The sequence below is a fragment of the Haliotis rufescens genome, unplaced genomic scaffold (genome assembly GCF_023055435.1).
Source record: "Haliotis rufescens isolate VD_foot unplaced genomic scaffold, xgHalRufe1.0.p SCAF_106, whole genome shotgun sequence".
Taxonomy (NCBI): domain Eukaryota; kingdom Metazoa; phylum Mollusca; class Gastropoda; order Lepetellida; family Haliotidae; genus Haliotis; species Haliotis rufescens.
In genome coordinates this window covers 752,153-772,674 of record NW_025963787.1, presented here as the reverse complement: position 1 = coordinate 772,674, position 20,522 = coordinate 752,153, and the positions used below count along the sequence as shown (strand labels likewise).

The following is a 20,522-nucleotide window of genomic DNA, read 5'->3' as shown; positions in this document are numbered from 1 at the left end:
GCCTGATTGTCTATTTGGTTCAAATGCAGCCTATAAGCATGGACAATATTGTACATAAAAACATGAAAGCTGTTAACATCCTTTGTAGTTAGATTCAGAACGCTTCAGCCATCCCTCGCAAGCACATACCTGACAAAATATATGCTTGCAAAAATAACGTGCACGGACTCAACTTCTACCATGAGAAATATCCTACGTGTGTCACTCGGTTTATCAGATTTCAACGTCTTTCAGTTTTTAAAAGGAATCCTGTTATAACTGAAAAAGGTAATACACTTCTCATTCGTATTGGGGACAGACCCGAAGACATTTGTTGTGGCCCGAGCCATGTATGTTTTTACCGACACAGCTGCACTTATCAGCGGCAAGAGTGTACCCTTTTCGACAGCGACATTCGTGGGAGATGCCAATGTTGACGCAGATCTGTTGACATGGCTTGGGAGTCATCTTACACGTGTCAGGATCTGAAGTGTATAAAATACCTCATTTACCAAAACCGGCTTAAGAAAATAGACTTCTCAAAAGTATCCCGTGAAATGAGTAGCTGAGAGACCTGCAGTAGTCAGCAATGTTCCAGCTGTACGACGGCATCTCACTGACTGATAGCGTGGCCAATGATCTGCACAGCCGGGTATGAGGGCACACAATCAACCATTTCGCACATTGTGACCACCCAATCCCCAATTTTCATCAGCTCTTTCGACAAGGATGGGATTCTGAACTACGCCGCCGCCGATTCCCGACAAGTAATCAGGGTTATCAGATACAAACATTATTTCCAAGGCTGATATTTTCTTTTGAATGTTCAGTGGAAAGAGGATACCGTTACTGTCGATATTTTTCAACGTACTGTTGCCGTGTGACATAGAACTGTGTGACTGTGTTGATTTACGCCGCACTCGGCAACATTCATGCTATGCCACGACGGTCTGTAAATAATCGAATCTTGACTAGTGAGTGAGTGAGTGAGTTGGGTTTAACGCCGCTATTGAGAGTATCCCGGTTATATCGTGGCGTGTCAGCATAATGTGGGAGGAAAGCTCGAAGTGATGCAGGTCTTAGACGTTTACAAGTTCGGTGAAACCCACGAGCACGGGTATGATGCTGACAAACCTAGAAACATAATCGAGGCGAACCGGGATTCGAACAAACAATCGTAGGTTTCTGGCATGCCCAAAGGACGCAACTCTGCACAGCGAATCGCGGCGCCTTAGACGACTGGGCCATCCATGCCCCCAACGTCTGGAATAGAAAATCCAGTGATTGATATTGTGAGCAACGATCCACGCCGTCGGTGTACGGTGACACACTATAAACTAAGTCACCGAGTCTGACCACCCTAACTGCTTGGCCTTACGACCAGCATGGGTCGCTTGGGGTCAGTTCTACCCCTGAAACCCCACTTGGGGACATGGAAGTGTTTCATTGACCAAACTTACATTTATAGAGTTCTCCTTTAGGTCCAGTTACACCAGGTTCTCCTGCAAAGCAGAACCAATGGGAAGAGACATTACTGTTGGACATTTCATGTATATAAAGAAATATTTTAATGATTATTCGGGCAGCACATGTATTATCTTAGTCTACACAAAGGCATCAAGATTTAAGAGAAAGGGGAAAAGCAGCAAGCCTGTATGGTGATAATAAAATAATCAGAATATCTAGCTTAAAATTAGCAGTAACTGTTTCACAAGCCATCAGTTGTGCCATGGCCTGTCAGCTTTAGGTGTTATTAGTGGAATGTCGTCTTAGGCGTTTACCACCTTAGTGAGTATCGTATGCCGGACCAGACAATCCAGTAAATGACATGAGCCTCGATCTACACAATTGAGATACGATGACATGCATCAGCCAAGTCAGCAAGCCTGACCACCAGATCCCGTTATTCGCCTTTTAGGTGAGGTGAAATTGGGTTTAACGTCGCGTCCAAGATTATTGCACTTATAGAGCGACGTGCATGCTTGTGGCTGCTTGTACTAGTCCGGACTGATGCCGATTTATAGTGCTAGCCCACTGAGATACCATGCCGCAGTTTAACATGAATATCCCACTCAGACACAGTATACTGACTCCGAGCTTGGTCGACCAGTCGTTGTTTTAGCCCCTTCATGCCGAGCGCCAGACAGGGTAACAAGTACCATCTTTTAACGTCTTTTGTTATGACGCGGCTGGGGATCGAACCCCGGACCTTCCGCTCTGCGGTCGGACGCTCTACCACTAAACCACGGAGGCGGTCTACGAGCTCATAATTTGAGGGTGAATCTGGGATTCAGATCCATGACCACCCACCGAAGACTGGGAATTGATGTACTGCCCACCCAGTTGCGGACATAAGACCATTTGACCGGTCTCTGTTCTGAAGTCTTTACATCTACGCCAAACAATCAATGATTCTGAGATTATATTATCTTAATCAGTAGGCATCAATTGTACATCTATATCAGCCTGTAATCACAGCAAATAAAAACTCACCCCTCAACCCCATGTCCCCTGTTGCCCCATCATCTCCAAGCGCTCCGGTTTGTCCTGGCATTCCCGACACACCGGTCTCTCCCGCAGGTCCGATACCCCCTGTCTGTCCACTGACACCAGAAGGGCCAAAAGGACCCGTTGAGCCAAGGGATCCAGAAACACCTGTAATGCCTGTTGGGCCCCAAGGACCAGTGGGCCCAGTGATTCCTGGCAGACCAGATGGGCCAACATCTCCAGTGGCCCCAGTTGGGCCCGCTACCCCCCTTAAACCATCCTGTCCAGAGGTGCCAGTTACACCAGGCATTCCAATGTCGCCCTTGGTGCCAGACAACCCTGTAAGCCCTGGATATCCAGTAGCCCCGTTTACACCTGTTATGCCAGTTGAACCTGTTACACCCGTTTCGCCATCTATACAACATTGCATATAAACTTGCTTTGTTGTAAGATTCAAGATTTCGTCTGGATCAGCAAATATTACTCGCTTCCCCAAAAAGGTGAAGGGTCTAGTTTTGACCTGTGCGCCATAATATCCTGTTGTTCCCCCTGAACCTGCTCGTTCCGTTGTCGCAACATCACCTGCTTGTCCCGTTGCCACAGCATTACCTGCTTGTCCCGTTGCCACAGCATTACCTGCTTGTCCCGTTGCCACAGCATCACCTGCTTGTCCCGTTGCCACAGCATCACCTGCTTGTCCCGTTGCCACAGCATCACCTGCTTGTCCCGTTGCCACAGCATCACCTGCTTGTCCCGTTGTCACAGCATTACCTGCTTGTCCCGTTGCCAAAACATCACCTGCTTGTCCTGGTGCCACAACATCACCTGCTTGTCCCGTTGCCACAGCATCACCTGCTTGCCCCGTTGCCACAGTATCACCTGCTTGTCCCGTTGCCACAAAATCACCTGCTTGTCCCGTTGCCACAACATCACCTGCTTGTCCTGAGATTCCAGCATGGTCAACATAAACTTGCGGCTTTGTCAATCTTTGATGACCCAGCAAACCATCTACCCTAGTAGTGTTCGGTGCACCTTTCTGTCCTGGAACCCCAGTATTCCCTGCAAATACTCCTGCCGAGTCAGCGACACCCATGACACCAGGTGTTACCGTGACGCCGGAATGTCCAGTCCGTCCACGTGGTCCAACCGGTGCCAGAGCACCCACAGTTCCTGTAGAATATGTCACTTAGTTTGTTGTTAAACATCGCGTTCAAGAATTTTGCACTTATATAGTGCTAACCCGCTGAGATACCAAGCCTCAGTTTTAACATGAATACCCCACTCAGACACAGTCCTTATTGTATCCCCTTAATGCAGGCGCCAGGCAGGCTAACAATGAATAGTTACCGTCTTTTAACGTCTTTTGGGATTACGCGGCCGGGGATCAAGCCACAGACTTTCCGATCCCAGGGCAGACGTTCTGTCCACGAGATCACTGAGGCGGTCACGGGAGAATCTATAACTACATCAGTTAAACCAGGCGTGTTTACATGTCTAGTTTGATTTGTTTGTTGTTTAAGGTCGCAATATTCCAGCTATATGACGGCGATCTGTAAATAATCGAGTCTGGACCAGACAATCCAGGGATTGACATCATGAGCATAGATCCACGCAATTGGCATACGATGTCATGCATAAACCAAGTGAGCGAGCCTGACCACCCGATCCCCTAGCCGCCTCTTACGACAAGCATAGTCGCCTCTTACGGCAAGCATGGGTTGCTGAAAACCTATTCTACCCCGTGTCTTCACTAGTCTTTTTACATGTCTGACATGTAGGTCTTAATCAGGCGTTGATCCCTGTCACAAACAAAAGCATCTCTGGTAAATCAGTTAAATAATTAAGTATACTGTGTTTTACGTCCCAATACATACATCACATGTACGGGTGTCTAACAATACAAGTGGTTTATAGCATGATGTCCACCATCAATGTAGATGTCAAGGCACGGTGACATTTCGAATACGTTTAAGCTTATGTTTCAACGATGGGTTTGGTCGATTCTTCACAGGACACCTCATAGCGTCTTTGTTGTGAGTATGTTTTTTACACGATTTTGATATATATTATAAGCTTCTAAAATATCTTGTTTGTATACAGCCGACCTTTGTGTTGCACTTATGCTGTACATACAATCTCAGTTGTTTAAGAACACTCGTATTTCCATACATGAAAGCATTACCTAATGTTTACATTACAAATTACCTGAAAATGGCCTCAACAATGGGATCCTGCTCAAAGGTCTAAAAAAAACCTTCCAACTCCGAATAAAATCAGACTCCGCACTTTCGTTTAGTCTTTCAACTTTATATTTTATTGTTTAAGCAAACTGACATTTTCAATTCTTAAACTCTTGATATTAGTGAGTGAGTGAGTGATTACTGTTTTACGACGCTTTTAGCAGTATTCTATCAATATCACGGCGGGGGACACCAGAAATGGGCTTCAAACCCGGACCTTCAGTGTGACGAGCGAACGCTTTAACCACCATGCTATCCTACCGCCCTATCTAATATTAACAGCTGAAGCAGTATTCCAATATTTTGAATACCCACGTCAATAGTGGTCCCCACCTCAACGAAGTTGGGATTGAGGATGTTTCACACTTTAAAGTGTTATATTTGAAATCAACTTCATATTTTTAAGGCAAACTGACATTTTCAATGCTTACATTATCGGATATTATTATTATTGATTTGAACATCTACGTAAAGACCTTTACAACGGCTTCCACCTTAAAGTGAGTGCGTGAGTTGAATTTTACACCGCTTTTAGCAATATTCCAGCAACATCACGGCGGGGGACACCAGACATGGGCTTCACACATTGTACCTATGTCGGGAATCGAACTCGGGTCTTCGAACGCTTTAACCACTAAAGTACTCACGGAAATGAAAAAAAAACTGTTTTTTCGATCTCAGATTTAAAAAGAATGCAGTTAATATACAAAATATATAAATATTCAAACAACTCAATTAGTACTAATTGGGCCTTGGCACAAATACAGCGTATCAAAGGTTTTTATGTCTTTTTACACGTAAAAGTGTGTAAGAATATGAACAAAACAGACTATTGTGAAACTGAGCATAACCAGGTGTTAGTAGAATGTCTATGACCTATGACACCTTGACGACAGGTGAAAACAGGTGCTTGAAACCCACGTGCATGTGATTTGTCAGTGGTTAGTGATTTGTGAGTGTCATTGTGGGATAGTGAATCATCGTCAAAATATCAGAACGTAAAAGTAACATATTCCCTTCTCAAACAACAACTTACATGTCATTATTATTATGTACATAAACATAGCTGTTATTTTTATTGTGGTTTTGATAACTTTTTCCCAGGCTAATTTGCATAATGCCTATAGCCTGTTTCTGCCATGTCAATTTGGACTTAGTTTTATTTTTGAATGTTGAAAGTGCCTACAAATTACCTCTTGTAAAGTACATTTTGTATTGAGCACTGAGATAAAACTAGCAAATCCAGACTAGTACTTTTCCAGTTGTTTTGTTATTTCGTATTTTACATCTACGTAATGCTTTGTGTCGATTATTAAATCCAGCAAAACAGGTTTTTTTCATTTCCATGAGTACTTTAAGCTACCCCAGCACCCCTCCACCTTAAAGAAGAAGGTCATGATAAAGCTCCGATATGTAAGAGTTTCATCTTCAAACTCTTCCCATGATCAACTTCATACTATTCAAGCAAGCTGACATTTAAATTCTTAAATTATGTTATCTTAATAATGCTGTATTGAGAATACCCACGTACCAATATCAACAATGGCCTCCACCTTAAAGAAGTAGGTCTTGATGAAGCTCCGACTCCCGTATGTCTGCCCTACAACCAGGGTGGCGGGGACATTGTTGACAACAATCGTTCCGCTCTCCTGGTCCGGGATGCTGTAGGAGATGGGGCCAGCGTCGTGGTCGTACCTCCATCCAAGGAACTGACCCTTGCTGACCAGAGGAGGCTCGGTCATGTTGACCTAAATGTGACCTTGCTACATTTACAGAATGATGTACGAAAGACCCGATCCCGGTTCCACCAAGCGATCGTAGAAGTGATCGTACCTCTCATAATCTAACATACAGACCGTCGATGAGCAACGAACGGGTCCACTGCACAAGGGAAGAGTGGGTGAGCATGGTTGTACGTTACTTTCAGCAATACTGTAGCAATGTGACGGCGGAGGACACGTGAGTGAGTGAGTGAGTATGGTTTTACGCCGCTTTTAGCAATATTTCAGCAAGATCCCAGCAGGGGACACGAGAAAATGGGCTTAACACATTGTACCCATGTAGGGAATCGAACCCGGGTCTTCGGCGTGACGAGCCAACGCTTTAACCACTAGGCTTCCCCACCGACACTGGAGGACACAAGAAATGGACTTCACACACTGTAGCCATGTTGGGAATCGAACCCGGTCTCAGGCCAGTTAGGTGCAACTTTGAACAGTATTTCAGATATGCTTTGTTTTTTTTGTGTGTTGTTTAACGCCGTGCTCAGCAATATTCCAGCTATATGACGACGGGCTGTAATTAATCGAGCCTGGGCCAGACAATCCAGTGATAGACATCACGAACATCCATCCACGCAATTGGAATACGATGACAACCAAGTCAGCGGGCCTGACCACCCAGATCTCGTTAGTCGCTTTTTACGACAAGCAAAGTCGCCTTTTAAGGCAAGTATGGGTTGCTCAAGATCTGTTCTACCCCGGATCTCGAGGGGTCATGAGGCCATACATACTTACACAATGCCTGCCCTGTGTCTTTGAGAAGACAACACTCTCCTTGAAGATAAGTCTGTATCCACTTTCGGTCTTCTTGAAGACGAAGAATGTCCCCGTGTAGTCGCTTTCGAAGTTTTTGTGGATGTAGAAGCAGACCTGGAGTAGCCGCCCAGACACCAGGGGAAACGCGTCGTTGATGAACAGCGCGTTGCCCCCCTCATCATAGTACTGTATCCCACGCGTGGAGGCCGAGAAGCCGATTGACGTCGTCTGGGACGAGGCTGGAGGGTTAGCAGAGTGGCCGGTGGGAGGTTATGAGCTAGATGTGCACTGGTGTGTACGGAAGTTGCGTGGGCTTGTACACCACTGGATAGAAGGGGTGGGGTGTGGTGGTTAGAGGAAGTGAGGAGTGGAGGTTTGTGTTTGGGGTAGAGAGGATGAGAGGTGTCTGTCGTATAAGGTCAAATGTGAAGAGGGGGTGGGGAGGCTGGTGTTGGAAAAGGCTGAGGGTAGAGTGGAAGAAAGGCTTGTGTTGAATAAGGCTGGGAGAGAGTGGAAGAGAGGCTTGTGTTGAATAAGGCTGGGGGTAGAGCGGAAGAGAGGCTTGTGTTGAATAAGGCTGGGGGGGGAGAGCGGAAGAGAGGCTTGTGTTGAATAAGGCTGGGGGTAGAGTGGGAGAGAGGCTTGTGTTGAATAAGGCTGGGGGTAGAGTGGAAGAGAGGCTTGTGTTGAATAAGGCTGGGGGTAGAGCGCAATGAGAGGCTTGTGTTGAATAAGGCTGGGGGTAGAGCGGAAGAGAGGCTTGTGTTGAATAAGGCTGGGGGTATAGCGGAAGAGAGGCTTGTGTTGAATAAGGCTGGTGGTAGAGCGCAATGAGAGGCTTGTGTTGAATAAGGCTGGGGGCAGAGCGGAAGAGAGGCTTGTGTTGAATAAGGCTGGGGGTAGAGCGGAAGAGAGGCTTGTGTTGAATAAGGCTGGGGGTAGAGTGGGAGAGAGGCTTGTGTTGAATAAGGCTGGGGGTAGAGCGGAAGAGAGGCTTGTGTTGAATAAGACTGGGGGTAGAGCGCAATGAGAGGCTTGTGTTGAATAAGGCTGGGGGTAGAGCGGAAGAGAGGCTTGTGTTGAATAAGGCTGGGGGTAGAGCGCAATGAGAGGCTTGTGTTGAATAAGGCTGGGGGTAGAGCGGAAGAGAGGCTTGTGTTGAATAAGGCTGGGGGGGAGAGCGGAAGAGAGGCTTGTGTTGAATAAGGCTGGGGGTAGAGTGGGAGAGAGGCTTGTGTTGAATAAGGCTGGGGGGTAGAGCGCAATGAGAGGCTTGTGTTGAATAAGGCTGGGAGTAGAGCGGAAGAGAGGCTTGTGTTGAATAAGGCTGGGGGGGAGAGCGGAAGAGAGGCTTGTGTTGAATAAGGCTTGGGGTAGAGCGGAAGAGAGGCTTGTGTTGAATAAGGCTGGGGGTAGAGCGCAATGAGAGGCTTGTGTTGAATAAGGCTGGGGGTATAGCGGAAGAGAGGCTTGTGTTGAATAAGGCTGGGGGTAGAGCGCAATGAGAGGCTTGTGTTGAATAAGGCTGGGGGTATAGCGGAAGAGAGGCTTGTGTTGAATAAGGCTGGGGGTAGAGCGCAATGAGAGGCTTGTGTTGAATAAGGCTGGGGGCAGAGTGGAAGAGAGGCTTGTGTTGAATAAGGCTGGGGGTAGAGTGGAAGAGAGGCTTGTGTTGAATAAGGCTGGGGGGAGAGCGGAAGAGAGGCTTGTGTTGAATAAGGCTGGGGGTAGAGTGGGAGAGAGGCTTGTGTTGAATAAGGATGGGGGTAGAGGGCAGGAGATCGAGGCGTGTGTCGGATAAGGGTTAGTTGTGGATGGGAAGGGAAGCTTCAGGCTGGAGGTAGAGATATGGGTAATACTTCCGCCCGTATCCCACCACAAAAATATATAAAATTAAGAGGATTTAGCGGCAGTGCATACCTATATGACATTTGGAGGGGGGTACGGACGGAAGTCTTTCCGAGATACGTGGGCCTGACATTAGACTGTATCACTAAATGGTGTTTGTGCCGCAGTCAGGTGTACGACTTCACCACGGCAGTCGGAAACCTGTATCAAACCAGTGGTTGGCTGCGTGAATATCAAACCAGTGGTTGGATGCGTGAATACCAAACCAGTGGTTGGCTGCGTGAATACCAAACCAGTGGTTGGCTGCGTGAATACCAAACCAGTGGTTGGCTGCGTGAATACCATTCCATGGAGTTTTACGATGGCATACCATCAAGTCACGAAGACACTCTTTCATAGCTGGATGTGTACTCTAACGCTACTACGCTACTACTCACTGGCCACCTTCACATCACAAACGTTGGGCGCTCGTGATCTCAACGTCGGGGAGGAGGGAGGGGAAGAATCCACGTTCATTGGACAAGAAAACAAAATCGCTCACCCTCGACAGCGTCCATCATGACAACTGCGACTGCCATCGTGGTCACACACGCCGTCATCAGATGTAAACTCGGCGTCATCCTGAATGTCAATATCAACTGTTACACACATTGTCAAGGTAATATACGGGAGAAATTCAGAGGTTGGATGTCCAATGCAAATCTCAAAATCCTGTGTTGCGTGGACAACGGCCATACTTGACAAATATCGCTGGGCGTTAATTTAAATCACGAACTGTGATAATCAAATGAACAAATCAATCAAGACTATCTGTTACATATAAAAGTGAAAAAGAATGATATCACCTTTCCTGGGGAACAGACACTACAAACGAGCGTGAAGTCCGTGCGCGTCTCGTTTATGACACATCACGTGAGCTCGTGCACGTGCAGGACAGCCTGCTGTGGAAATTGTGAGATCGGTTTCACATCACATTTCCATGGTCTGTTTGACGTTTACATTTTGTATATTTGATTTCAATATTTTCACCCAAATTACGACTTTAACGTATGTTTACTTTACTCGTTAAACACTCAATTTGCTTCGTTGACGCTCAACAAAAACTACACAGCAACATATCAGAGGAAAATGCTCACCTCGGAAGTGCTTCATATTAATTGCTTCTTGGATGCATTTACTCTGTGATAGTTTAAATGGTCGGAGGATTATTCTTCTCGCATTAATTCAATTTGTTGTCATATGTTGAAATATTGTTATATTTGTTTGAGAATAGAAATAGAATAAAAGAATATGTTTTTAAACGTTGATATCTGAATGTCCTCCTTGTGATTCACGTGATCAGTTTCAAGCGTTTTTCCAAACTAAACGACTGTAGCGGTCTTTCTGACATTTATCCGACCTATTAAATTATTTTTTTCATACGTAATTGAATCCAAAAATACTTTGGGATTGATATAACTTGTTGACTGACAAACCTTGTCTTATGTTAACAAGAAAATCTTTACATAAAAGAGAAATGATGCAAGGTAGATTCGTCCATTTTGTTTTCACTTCGCACAGATAACATAGGGTTAAAATGCAAATAAACGGTATGCTGTTTTAAATGGCAATTTCGTTGAATTTTTACATATATGTTTGACATTGCCACGTCAGTCGCATATTTGACAAGAATGTTTGACATGGACACGTCAGTTGCATATGTGACAAGAATGTTTGACATGGCCACGTCAGTTGCATATTTGACAAGGATGTTTGACATGGCCACGTCAGTTGCATATTTGACAAGAATGTTTGACATGGCCATGTCAGCTTCATATTTGACAAGAATGTTTGACATGGCCACGTCAGTTGCATATGTGACAAGAATGTTTGACATGGCCACGTCAGTTGCATATTTGACAAGAATGTTTGACATGGCCACCTCAGTTGCATATGTGACGAGAATGTTTGACATGGCCACGTCAGTTGCATATTTGACAAGAATGTTTGACATGGCCACGTCAGTTGCATATTTGACAAGAATGTTTGACATGGCCACGTCAGTTGCATATTTGACAAGAATGTTGGACATGGCCATGTCAGTTGCATATTTGACAAGAATGTTTGACATGGCCACGTCAGTTGCACATTTGACAAGAATGTTTGACATGGCCATGTCAACTGCATATTTGACAAGAATATTTGACATGGCCAGAATTAGAATTGGTCTTCAGCAGCCCATACTTGTGTAGGAGGCAATTAATGGGATCTTGTGGTCAGGCATACTGACAAGGTTGATGCATGTAACTGTATCCAAATTGCATTGATCAATGCTCATGTCAGTCACTTGATTGTCTGGGCAAGACTCGAATATTTACAACTTGACATCATATAACAAACCAAACAAACATGGTCACATCTGTTGCATCTTTGACGTATTTGATGTAAATGTTTGACATGGTTGCATCTTTGACACAGATGCTTGACACAGTCACAGCAGTTCTATTTGATATCAATGTTTGACGCCACTCACGTCTATTGCATTTTTGAATGGTCATGTCCTTTATGTATTTCACATGATTATTTACAGTGGTTAAGTCAGTTACACACTGATAATGAAGTTACAGCCATAAAAAATACATATTTGACATGGGTTGAATTGCAACTACATGAAAGTGAGAAATTTACAGCTAATGGGGATATACACAATACACAACAACCATCTACACATTCATGACTTTATTCCTGAGAAAGTGAGTAAGTTAGTGTACAGTGTTACATTGAGTATACTTCATACAGCCAACACAGGCTGGTTATGCACGGCAGTAGAAACATGTTACGTTAGACACCATCGCCATCAAACTGCTTGCAAGGTAAGGTGGGAAATGCTAGAACCTGCCTTGCAACTAAGTACAGATCACAGGACGGATAGAACATATCACATATGTCATCACAACAATGTAGTAACAGATCACAGATGTTTGGAAACGTGGACTTTATATGGGCAAGGGCATGGAGTAATATGTATAGATAAGCTGGATATATACTTGACTTGGTTACACCACACGGATATACACACTGGAGTTAATCTGCCACTAGGTAGTTCCGTTTCCATGTGTCTTGTTAAAGTATTAGGCAAGTCTTGTCTAGAATACATCCTTGTGTGAGTATAGAAATGCAAACCTCTGTATTATTTTTTTCATTTGACAATTTAGTTGCTAATTAAAAGAAAATGTCACAAATGAAACATGGCACTAGAAAGTTGTTTTTACAAACAGCTATTTGGTGAAAATAAAAAAAAATAAAAAAAGTATAAATATATTTTGCAATTATTTAATAAAACTGTATTATACTGACATGTTGCCAGTGTGAATACATACTGAATATTCAATATAAAAAAACCAAGTTGAGACTGAAGAGTTTTAGATAAGTGTATATCAGTCCAGTTTTGCACTGAACAATGACTTACAAACTGTGTCTGTATCATCCTGTGATGAAATGCTAGATGTGGCAGTCAACTAATGGAGGCATTGTGGGAATTCCATGGAAACATTTATCTGGAAACTTATGACGACATGACTGTAAATCCACAGTACCAACCTGAGCACTAGTTGGTCAACTGTGAGGGACACATTCCTCATAATATCAGTGGTAATATTTTGATTGTTGTCAAATTCTACTCACTATTCTCTAAACAAATAACAAATACTAAGGAACCAGTTTACACTGTTTGTGTAACAGGAAGCCCATGTGTACATCATTTGCAAAAGCAAAACTTTTCTTTATGCACCACCTCAGGTCTATAACAAGCCAAAACTAACGAAAAAATTCTTTTAGCACCAACAATCCCAACTGTAAAGATGAATTTGACATATGAACTGTTAGGACCACAGTTGAACATTTTGATGTGTGTCAAAGAACTTACAACATTCACATACAAGGTACACAATACAAGCACAGAGCTTCTATGTCTACTGGACTAACAACAGATTCCCTGACAGCCTGCGAAATATTTGTATGGTGAGAGTGAGATATGGTGCAAAGGATAATTGACATGAGGGACTAGGTCACTGGCCTGCTCTGCTTGTCCTTGTTCAGATGGTCAGTGTGTGGTCAGGTCTCTTTGACCATCACAGACTCACCACTGCTGTATCTAGCAGTTCCATCCCTAACTATGATAGATGCACAACATAACCCTTCCTAACCAGCCATGTGGACATCTTATTGCTCTCTGAATCAATACAGTAACTGATACTGCAAGCCTGGACTGGTTATTGCACCATCAACTAAAACAACCTGATATAGAAGACACTGCAACATCTACAGACAGCACTTGTCAAAACAGAAATGTGAGCAAAATAATACAAAACCAACATCCACTTGGAATGCACATTTCTGTTCTATATGAGCTGGGAAAACTAACAAGTGAAAAAGATACTGAGCCAACTATTGAAAGTGAGATTAATGTTGGAGGAAAAGTCCAATGTGGTACAGTCCGTTGCCATAATAAATCTGGTCACACCAAAATGCACAGTAAAACGCTGACCAGGCAGAATCAGGGATTTGAATCATTAATCTGCAGATCCTGGCATGACTAAGGGACATGACTATTTACAATAAATTGGGACATCTCAAATGACTGGTTCCACACATTAAGAACCTATTTCATTTAGTTTTCATGCAAAACATAAACACGTTTTTTTTGTATTTTTGAAACTAAAACAAACATGTTACCAACATGCACCAATTAGTTACCCAAGAACCAATGTTTTCTTCAGCCTTACACAAGTCCATTCACAGGTCACATGTTCAAGAGTACAGTAAATATATTATACATCTATTATGGCAGATAGTGAGTACTATATAACACATGTGGACATTGACAACACAGTCGGACATGATGTTGATGGAATGATGGAGAGATCACAGCTAGGCATAACACTATAACAATATTAGCATTCTAAAAAATCACATAGCATATGTATAATGGAAATGAATGAATTAATAAATAATTGTATCACAGGTTCTAGGAAAGTACAGCAGCTATTCACCATCATGGAACTAAAAGACGCATCTTGAGGCCCTGGTGTGGGTGCCTCTCTGCAGTGTCACAACAGCATGTCACTAGGCATCAGGAGCATTACCTAAAAACTCTTTACTGAAGGAGCAAGATTTGAGAGAAAGATACTGACCCAAGATCTTAGAGATCAACTATGTAATTAAGTATCAGGCATGTAAAACATTATTTTCGACATGTAATCCATATTTCTAATAAGTCTAATGGATTATAGTCATTAAATATTGCCTTGTATTGAACAGTTTTGTGGAACTGCCAATAACAATTGTAATGGTTTATTCCTATTGAGCTAAGATAACCATTTATATTGACTTCTTCTGTTTCTGGCAAAAGTGGATGGAATTGTGAGGAATGACGAGGTTTAAGGGATCTATGGAAATACTTCCAGTTATCAGAGGTTCGACTTAACCAAATATGACGAATAAAGGAATACGCAGGGACCAATCTTTTACTTTCAGACAACTGAAAGTTCAGCACATCAACATTGGCACTTCAAAGTTTGACACAATGGTGTTTGACTGTATTCCAATATTCGGTGAAACAGATTCATGAAAGACCTCTGTCTCTGGAATGACTTTCTTTTGTAAATATTTGCAAACCTATTTGGATTTCATCCATACTATCTGAACTTCAACAGAAAAGTCGGCAAAAGCACCATTAACATTTTGACTTCATCTCTGACCTATCACAACATAGATAAAAATGACTTTTTGAAAATCTACTAACAATGCAACATAAAAGTGAGAACAAATGAACAAATAACATCTTTTCTGGCAAAGACATTCTTCCATAATCTTCATGTTATGAAAAGTACATCGCTTCACAACAGTAAAATATTTGAATGACATTGAATGTATAAACAAGATACATTTGTTAATGTTATTGGTGTCCCAAGCGTTCATATATTGTGGAAGTTCACACTTCTGACTCCTGTTCCACAAAGTAATCATGTGCTACGATAACTGAACACACCTCAACATCGGCTAACGCTGTCAGCATTAGAAACTGCCACTAGTCCTTAAGTCCCAACCAAAATTCACAACAGTTAGGGTATCGATAGGACTAGTAGAAATAACTTCAACTTGGAACTTGTGCCTATTCCTATCATCACTGGGGCAAATGACTAAGTCGTGTTTCTACCGCTGGAGGTATGTAGCTCTATGGTTGCTTTGTGGAATGGGATACAGTCATTTGAAATCATCATGGGGATTTCCTTGGTGTGACATTTCCACTTCCTGGAGTTTGCCAGGTCCCGGAGGAGTTGAGGAAAGCTAGGTAGACGGGACCATTGCTGCCACAGGAGATGTCACTCATCTGGGAGGCAGTGTCTGGAGACTGGCTCCGGTCAAGGTCATTAGAGTTGAAGTTGTAGTCTTTTGTTGGATTGATGTTCTTCAGTGTTCCATCAGTATATGCTCCGGAGGACAGTATGGCCTGAGCACGAGACTGGGAGCGGGATATCAGTTCGTTGATCTCTTCACTGCGACTCTTGTACTTCCTGTAATAGAAGGAAGTGCATCAACAAGATGCTGTTTCACTGGTCCACTAATCATGATGAGGACTGGTAGGGGCATCACAATAACTGTATGTACAAAGAACTTGGGTGAAGGTGACCTCACACAGATATAACAGTGATTGCAGTCAAAGGATTTTACAAATGTAATACAGATAGATTACGAGTTCTAAATCTCTGAGCCTCCATTTAATCCATTATAATCTCAGCCCATTTAGTTTTTTTTGGAAATTGGAGACAATCATCAAAGTTGAATACCAAGCAAATGAACTTGCAGATACTTGTCATTACCAATCTTGCTGTGTAACCTTTGTGCTGTCTGGGATATATTTGAAACTTTTTCTACATATACAAAATATAATTCCGCCCCTCATGTCTTTGATGCCATGAACAAACTTAATCATTTCTGGCAACTCTAAAATGACATCTGCATGGAGCGTCATTACAAAGTAATCCCACCAGCTGTTGCCTAAATGAGAAACTGGCAAGAGGAGGAGACCGAGACATCATGCAACTACTTACTTTTCCGGGGAGGTACTCTTGCGTCTCATTGAAAACATTTGGTCCCTCAGCCTGCTGTTGTCATCCTCCTGAGACTTGAGTGAGCTCCTTGTGATCTGATGAAGAGCTCGCTCAGTCTTCAGCTCAGACTCCAGGGTGGCGACTTGCTTCTTGAAGCTGTTGGCCAGCTTGATCTCCCGGTCCCGAGCCTCCTTGTCGCTGCATTTCTGGGACTCCATGTGCTGATGCATCTGCCGACTTAGGTCCTGGATCACTCGGTTCATCTCCTGCCTGCAGAGGGAACATTTCATAAAGAAGGCATCTATAATATAGCATCAGAACTAGTCTTTCAGGATCACACTCAACAAAGCGATCTCAGCTACAAGCGTCATTTCACCCATACTTCAATGTATGGAGTTAGAATTATTGTCACTTGGATGGCCATAAAATATCATAGATTCACTAGTTCTTGGGCAATGGCTTTTGGAGAATTATCTGTTAGCACATATTTTCTCACTCACAAAACAATTTAAAGACTAACTGAATCAGAATTTACAACCTGTTTCTGTAAAGCAGAAATAAAACTTCTGACTCGTCGAGAATGTAGTCTTTTAAGTACTCTGTTTTGAAACCTCTCTCTCACAAGACCCAAACCCAATCTTTACTGATAACTGATACCTCTCTTTGTCAAGATCTGCAGAACCTTTACTAGATTTGGGCTTCAGCCTAGGGGCTTAAGTTTATGACACCCATACATACATCAATATTATTACCACTGTATGTCAACTTCCTGCCCTATTTGTTCCATGTGAGGACCACAACTACACCACTTAAGCCCATGAGTGACTGCCCTTCCTGTTCTCCAACATCAGCTTTATGAGACTGAAGCCACGTACCACATGCCCTTGCTCTCGCTGCTGCTTCCTTCTTCGGCCTTCCTGGCCAGGAATGTGCGGAGTCTCCTGAGCTCCTCCTCCTGCTCGCTGAACCTGCTGTTGAGATCTGACTGCATCTGTTCCTCTATGCGGATAGAGTCCATGGCCTGCTTCAGTTGGGAGGAGTTCTCCCGCACCTGGTCCTCCAGAGACAGGATCTCCTCCTGCAGCTGCAACACACAAGGGGACACATGCTATAGATGATATCTATCTGGTATCTCCTCCTGCAGCTGCATCACACAAGGGGACACACATGCTGCATGGATAATATCTATCTTGTATCTCCTTCTGCAGCTGCATCACACAGGGGGACACACATACTGCATAGGAGATATCTATCTGGTATCTCCTCCTGCAGCTGCATCACACAGGGGGACACACATACTGCATAGGAGATATCTATCTGGTATCTCCTTCTGCAGCTGCATCACACAGGGGGACACACATACTGCATAGGAGATATCTATCTGGTATCTCCTCCTGCAGCTGCATTACACAAGGAGACACACATGCTGCATGGATGATATCTATCTGGTATCTCCTCTTGCAGCTGCATCACACAAGGGGACACACATACTGCATGGATGATATTTATCTGGTATCTCCTCCTGCAGCTGCATTACACAAGGGGACACACATACTGCATGGATGATATTTATCTGGTATCTCCTCCTGCAGCTGCATCACACAAGGGGACACACATACTGCATGGATGATATCTATCTGGTATCTCCTTCTGCAGCTGCATCACACAGGGGGACACACATGCTGCATGGATGATATCTATCTGGTATCTCCTTCTGCAGCTGCATCACACAGGGGGACACACATGCTGCATGGATGATATCTATCTGGTATCTTCTTCTGCAGCTGCATCACACAGGGGGACACACATACTGCATAGTCGATATCTATATGGTATCTACTCCTTCAGATGCATCACACAAGGGGACACACATGCTGCATAGGAGATATCTATCTTGTATCTTCTTCTGCAGCTGCATCACACAGGGGGACACACTTACTGCATAGTCGATATCTATATGGTATCTACTCCTTCAGATGCATCACACAAAGGGACACACATGCTGCATAGATGATATCTATCTGGTATCTCCTTCTGCAGCTGCATCACACAAGGGGACACACATACTGCATAGGAGATATCTATCTGGTATCTCCTCCTGTAGATGCCACGCCCAGGGGGGGACACATGCTGCATAGGAGATACCTATCTTGTATCTTCTTCTGCAGCTGCATCACACAGGGGGACACACATACTGCATAGTGGATATCTATATGGTATCTACTCCTTCAGATGCATCACACAAGGGGACACACATGCTGCATAGGGGATTTATGTCTAGTATCTCCTCCTGCAGATCCCAAACACAGGGGGACACTTATGATACACAGGATATATATCCTGTTTCTCATCTTAAAGAACAATGTCTAACAGTAAGGACACATTGGGTTTTAGCAGGATGTAAAAGACTTAATCTATGCAAAAGAAAACAGATGTGGTCCAAGGTATCACTGATAGCATCTTTTTGGAATATGTTAACCGCACATGGACAAAATCTGATTTTGGTAGAAAACGTATATGAAGAGTATTCTGTTTACTATGAACTAAGCCTGGTATGACAGTGTGCATGTTGTTTCTTATCTTGAATATCACATTCATGCCCATATCATTCCATACTGTTGTAAATAAAAGAGACAAAACCCTTTCTTTACTCATAAGAAATCTCTGCTTAAAGCAGAGTCGATTGTACAACTTGTGCCAAATTCAATCTTACAATATTTTATGCACCAGTATTGCAAATACTATATAAAAAATACACACAAATACTCTATTAATGAATAATTAAGTAGATATCTTCAAAAGACAAGCCAGCAGTAAGTGACTTACCCGAAGGTTCTCCTTGTTCTTAATGGCGATCTGTTCCCGGGCCTGCTCCAGGTGCACGGACAGCTGCTGGGCCTCCTGGGACAGCTTTGCCTTCTCCGTCTCACTTGTCTCTCTGCAACATTCCACGCAACTTTGCAGGGAGCATTCATTGTGGAGGGAGCCCTTCCATTACCAGGATGTTTTGTTTATTCTAATGAACTAAAGCTAATGGGAAGCTTGCCAATTAGAAGGTATGGATCAAATGATTCATATCATAATGCTCTAAAGACAGGACCACACATAATGAACTATGGACCTAGGACTGTTGTACTGGCTGCAACTGAAGCAAAAGCAGATTGCATCTCAACAGATGCTTGACATTAGTTTTATCCGAGGTAAGAGTAGATTTGTGTCCCCAGTTGCCATTACAGTATCATACTTTATGTATAGGGTAAAACACGCCTCTTAGGTTTTGTTTAAAAATGTAAAACCGCAAGCAAGGGAAAAAGCCTTCCAGAGCTCAAGGTTTTACATTTTCAACCAAAACCTTGGAGGCCGTTTTATCCAATTTTATGAACCGTCTAAAAGCAAGAAATACCATATAAAATAAGAAAACATTGAGATACCTTATAGTGAAACAATACGGCGTGTCGCGGTATAAAAGGAATTCAACCTGCATCGTGGACCAGCTGGAGTCATGACATGTAAAACTGAACAACTTCTCATCACCTGCCCCAGTGGGAAAACAGCGGGTTACGAAGCTTAACACAATGTGAGGTTGCAGGTTCGATTCACATCATGGCATTTTCATGCCAAAAACAATATGACTTGTAACCAATCAAAACTCAATATTGTGTTCGTGTGAAGAGGCCAGTTTGTAATACATCAGTTGTGAAACCTAGGTATTACAACTGAAATGTAAAACCTCAAAGCAGGTTTCGAAGTTTCCCATTTCAAAACTTAGGTTTGGAAGAGAACTGCTTCAAAACCTTGGTTTGGAATATGCACTGGTTACTAGGTTTACCAAGGTTGACAGGAACCTAAAGCGATATAGGGTAGCACGGTGATAGGTTGATAATGGAGGAGAAAGGTTAAACAAGCATTAACATCATTACTGGGTTGTTCCTTCATGAAGCACTTCAACTCAAAGAGATTTCCATTAGAGAGTAGTCTACATCTACCCTTGCATAGCTGCCAACTTTCCCAAATTACAATTAGTATTTTGTTAAGGTCTTCTGGTCTGGACACAAAAGTCTGATGATATATATGAATCATATACTGGCCCCTGTTCCACAAAGCAATCATAGCACTAAAGTTAACTCAAATACTTTAACACTGACTAATGACAGGCCTCAGTACAATACAGCCATGTGATTTCTAAACTCTGATAATTTTATTGCTTAGTTTCTATATTAACTACAGCAACTTCCGATGTTCTGAGTGTTACAAATAGACCAGGAGTCCGGAAACGGTCATATGCGCTGGACATGTCCGATTGGGAATCTCAAATGTCCGATTTAAAATACTGCTTACCG

The 20,522-nt window shown here is 43.1% G+C and overlaps 2 protein-coding genes across 5 annotated transcripts in view; both read right to left on the bottom strand.

Annotated features, from left to right (window-relative positions):
- LOC124115579 overlaps positions 1-10,013 on the bottom strand; it is a 44,507-nt gene extending 34,494 nt beyond the window's left edge. The window contains exons 1-7 of the mRNA XM_048392035.1: positions 9,937-10,013; positions 9,633-9,712; positions 7,223-7,482; positions 6,238-6,454; positions 2,473-3,636; positions 1,440-1,481; positions 342-464 (exon numbers count right to left, since the gene is read on the bottom strand). Coding sequence (XP_048247992.1) covers positions 342-464; positions 1,440-1,481; positions 2,473-3,636; positions 6,238-6,454; positions 7,223-7,482; positions 9,633-9,711 — 1,885 coding nt within the window. The 5' untranslated portion in view covers position 9,712; positions 9,937-10,013. The remainder of the gene's footprint in view (positions 1-341; positions 465-1,439; positions 1,482-2,472; positions 3,637-6,237; positions 6,455-7,222; positions 7,483-9,632; positions 9,713-9,936) is intronic.
- A 1,781-nt stretch (positions 10,014-11,794) lies between these two features.
- Positions 11,795-20,522, bottom strand: part of LOC124115575 (myosin-9-like) — a 76,868-nt gene continuing 68,140 nt past the window's right edge. For all 4 annotated transcript variants that reach the window (XM_048392031.1, XM_048392032.1, XM_048392033.1 and 1 more), the window contains 4 exons: positions 19,009-19,120; positions 17,058-17,266; positions 16,183-16,452; positions 11,795-15,645 (listed from right to left, as the gene is read on the bottom strand). In XM_048392031.1, coding sequence (XP_048247988.1) covers positions 15,348-15,645; positions 16,183-16,452; positions 17,058-17,266; positions 19,009-19,120 — 889 coding nt within the window. In that variant the 3' untranslated portion in view covers positions 11,795-15,347. The remainder of the gene's footprint in view (positions 15,646-16,182; positions 16,453-17,057; positions 17,267-19,008; positions 19,121-20,522) is intronic.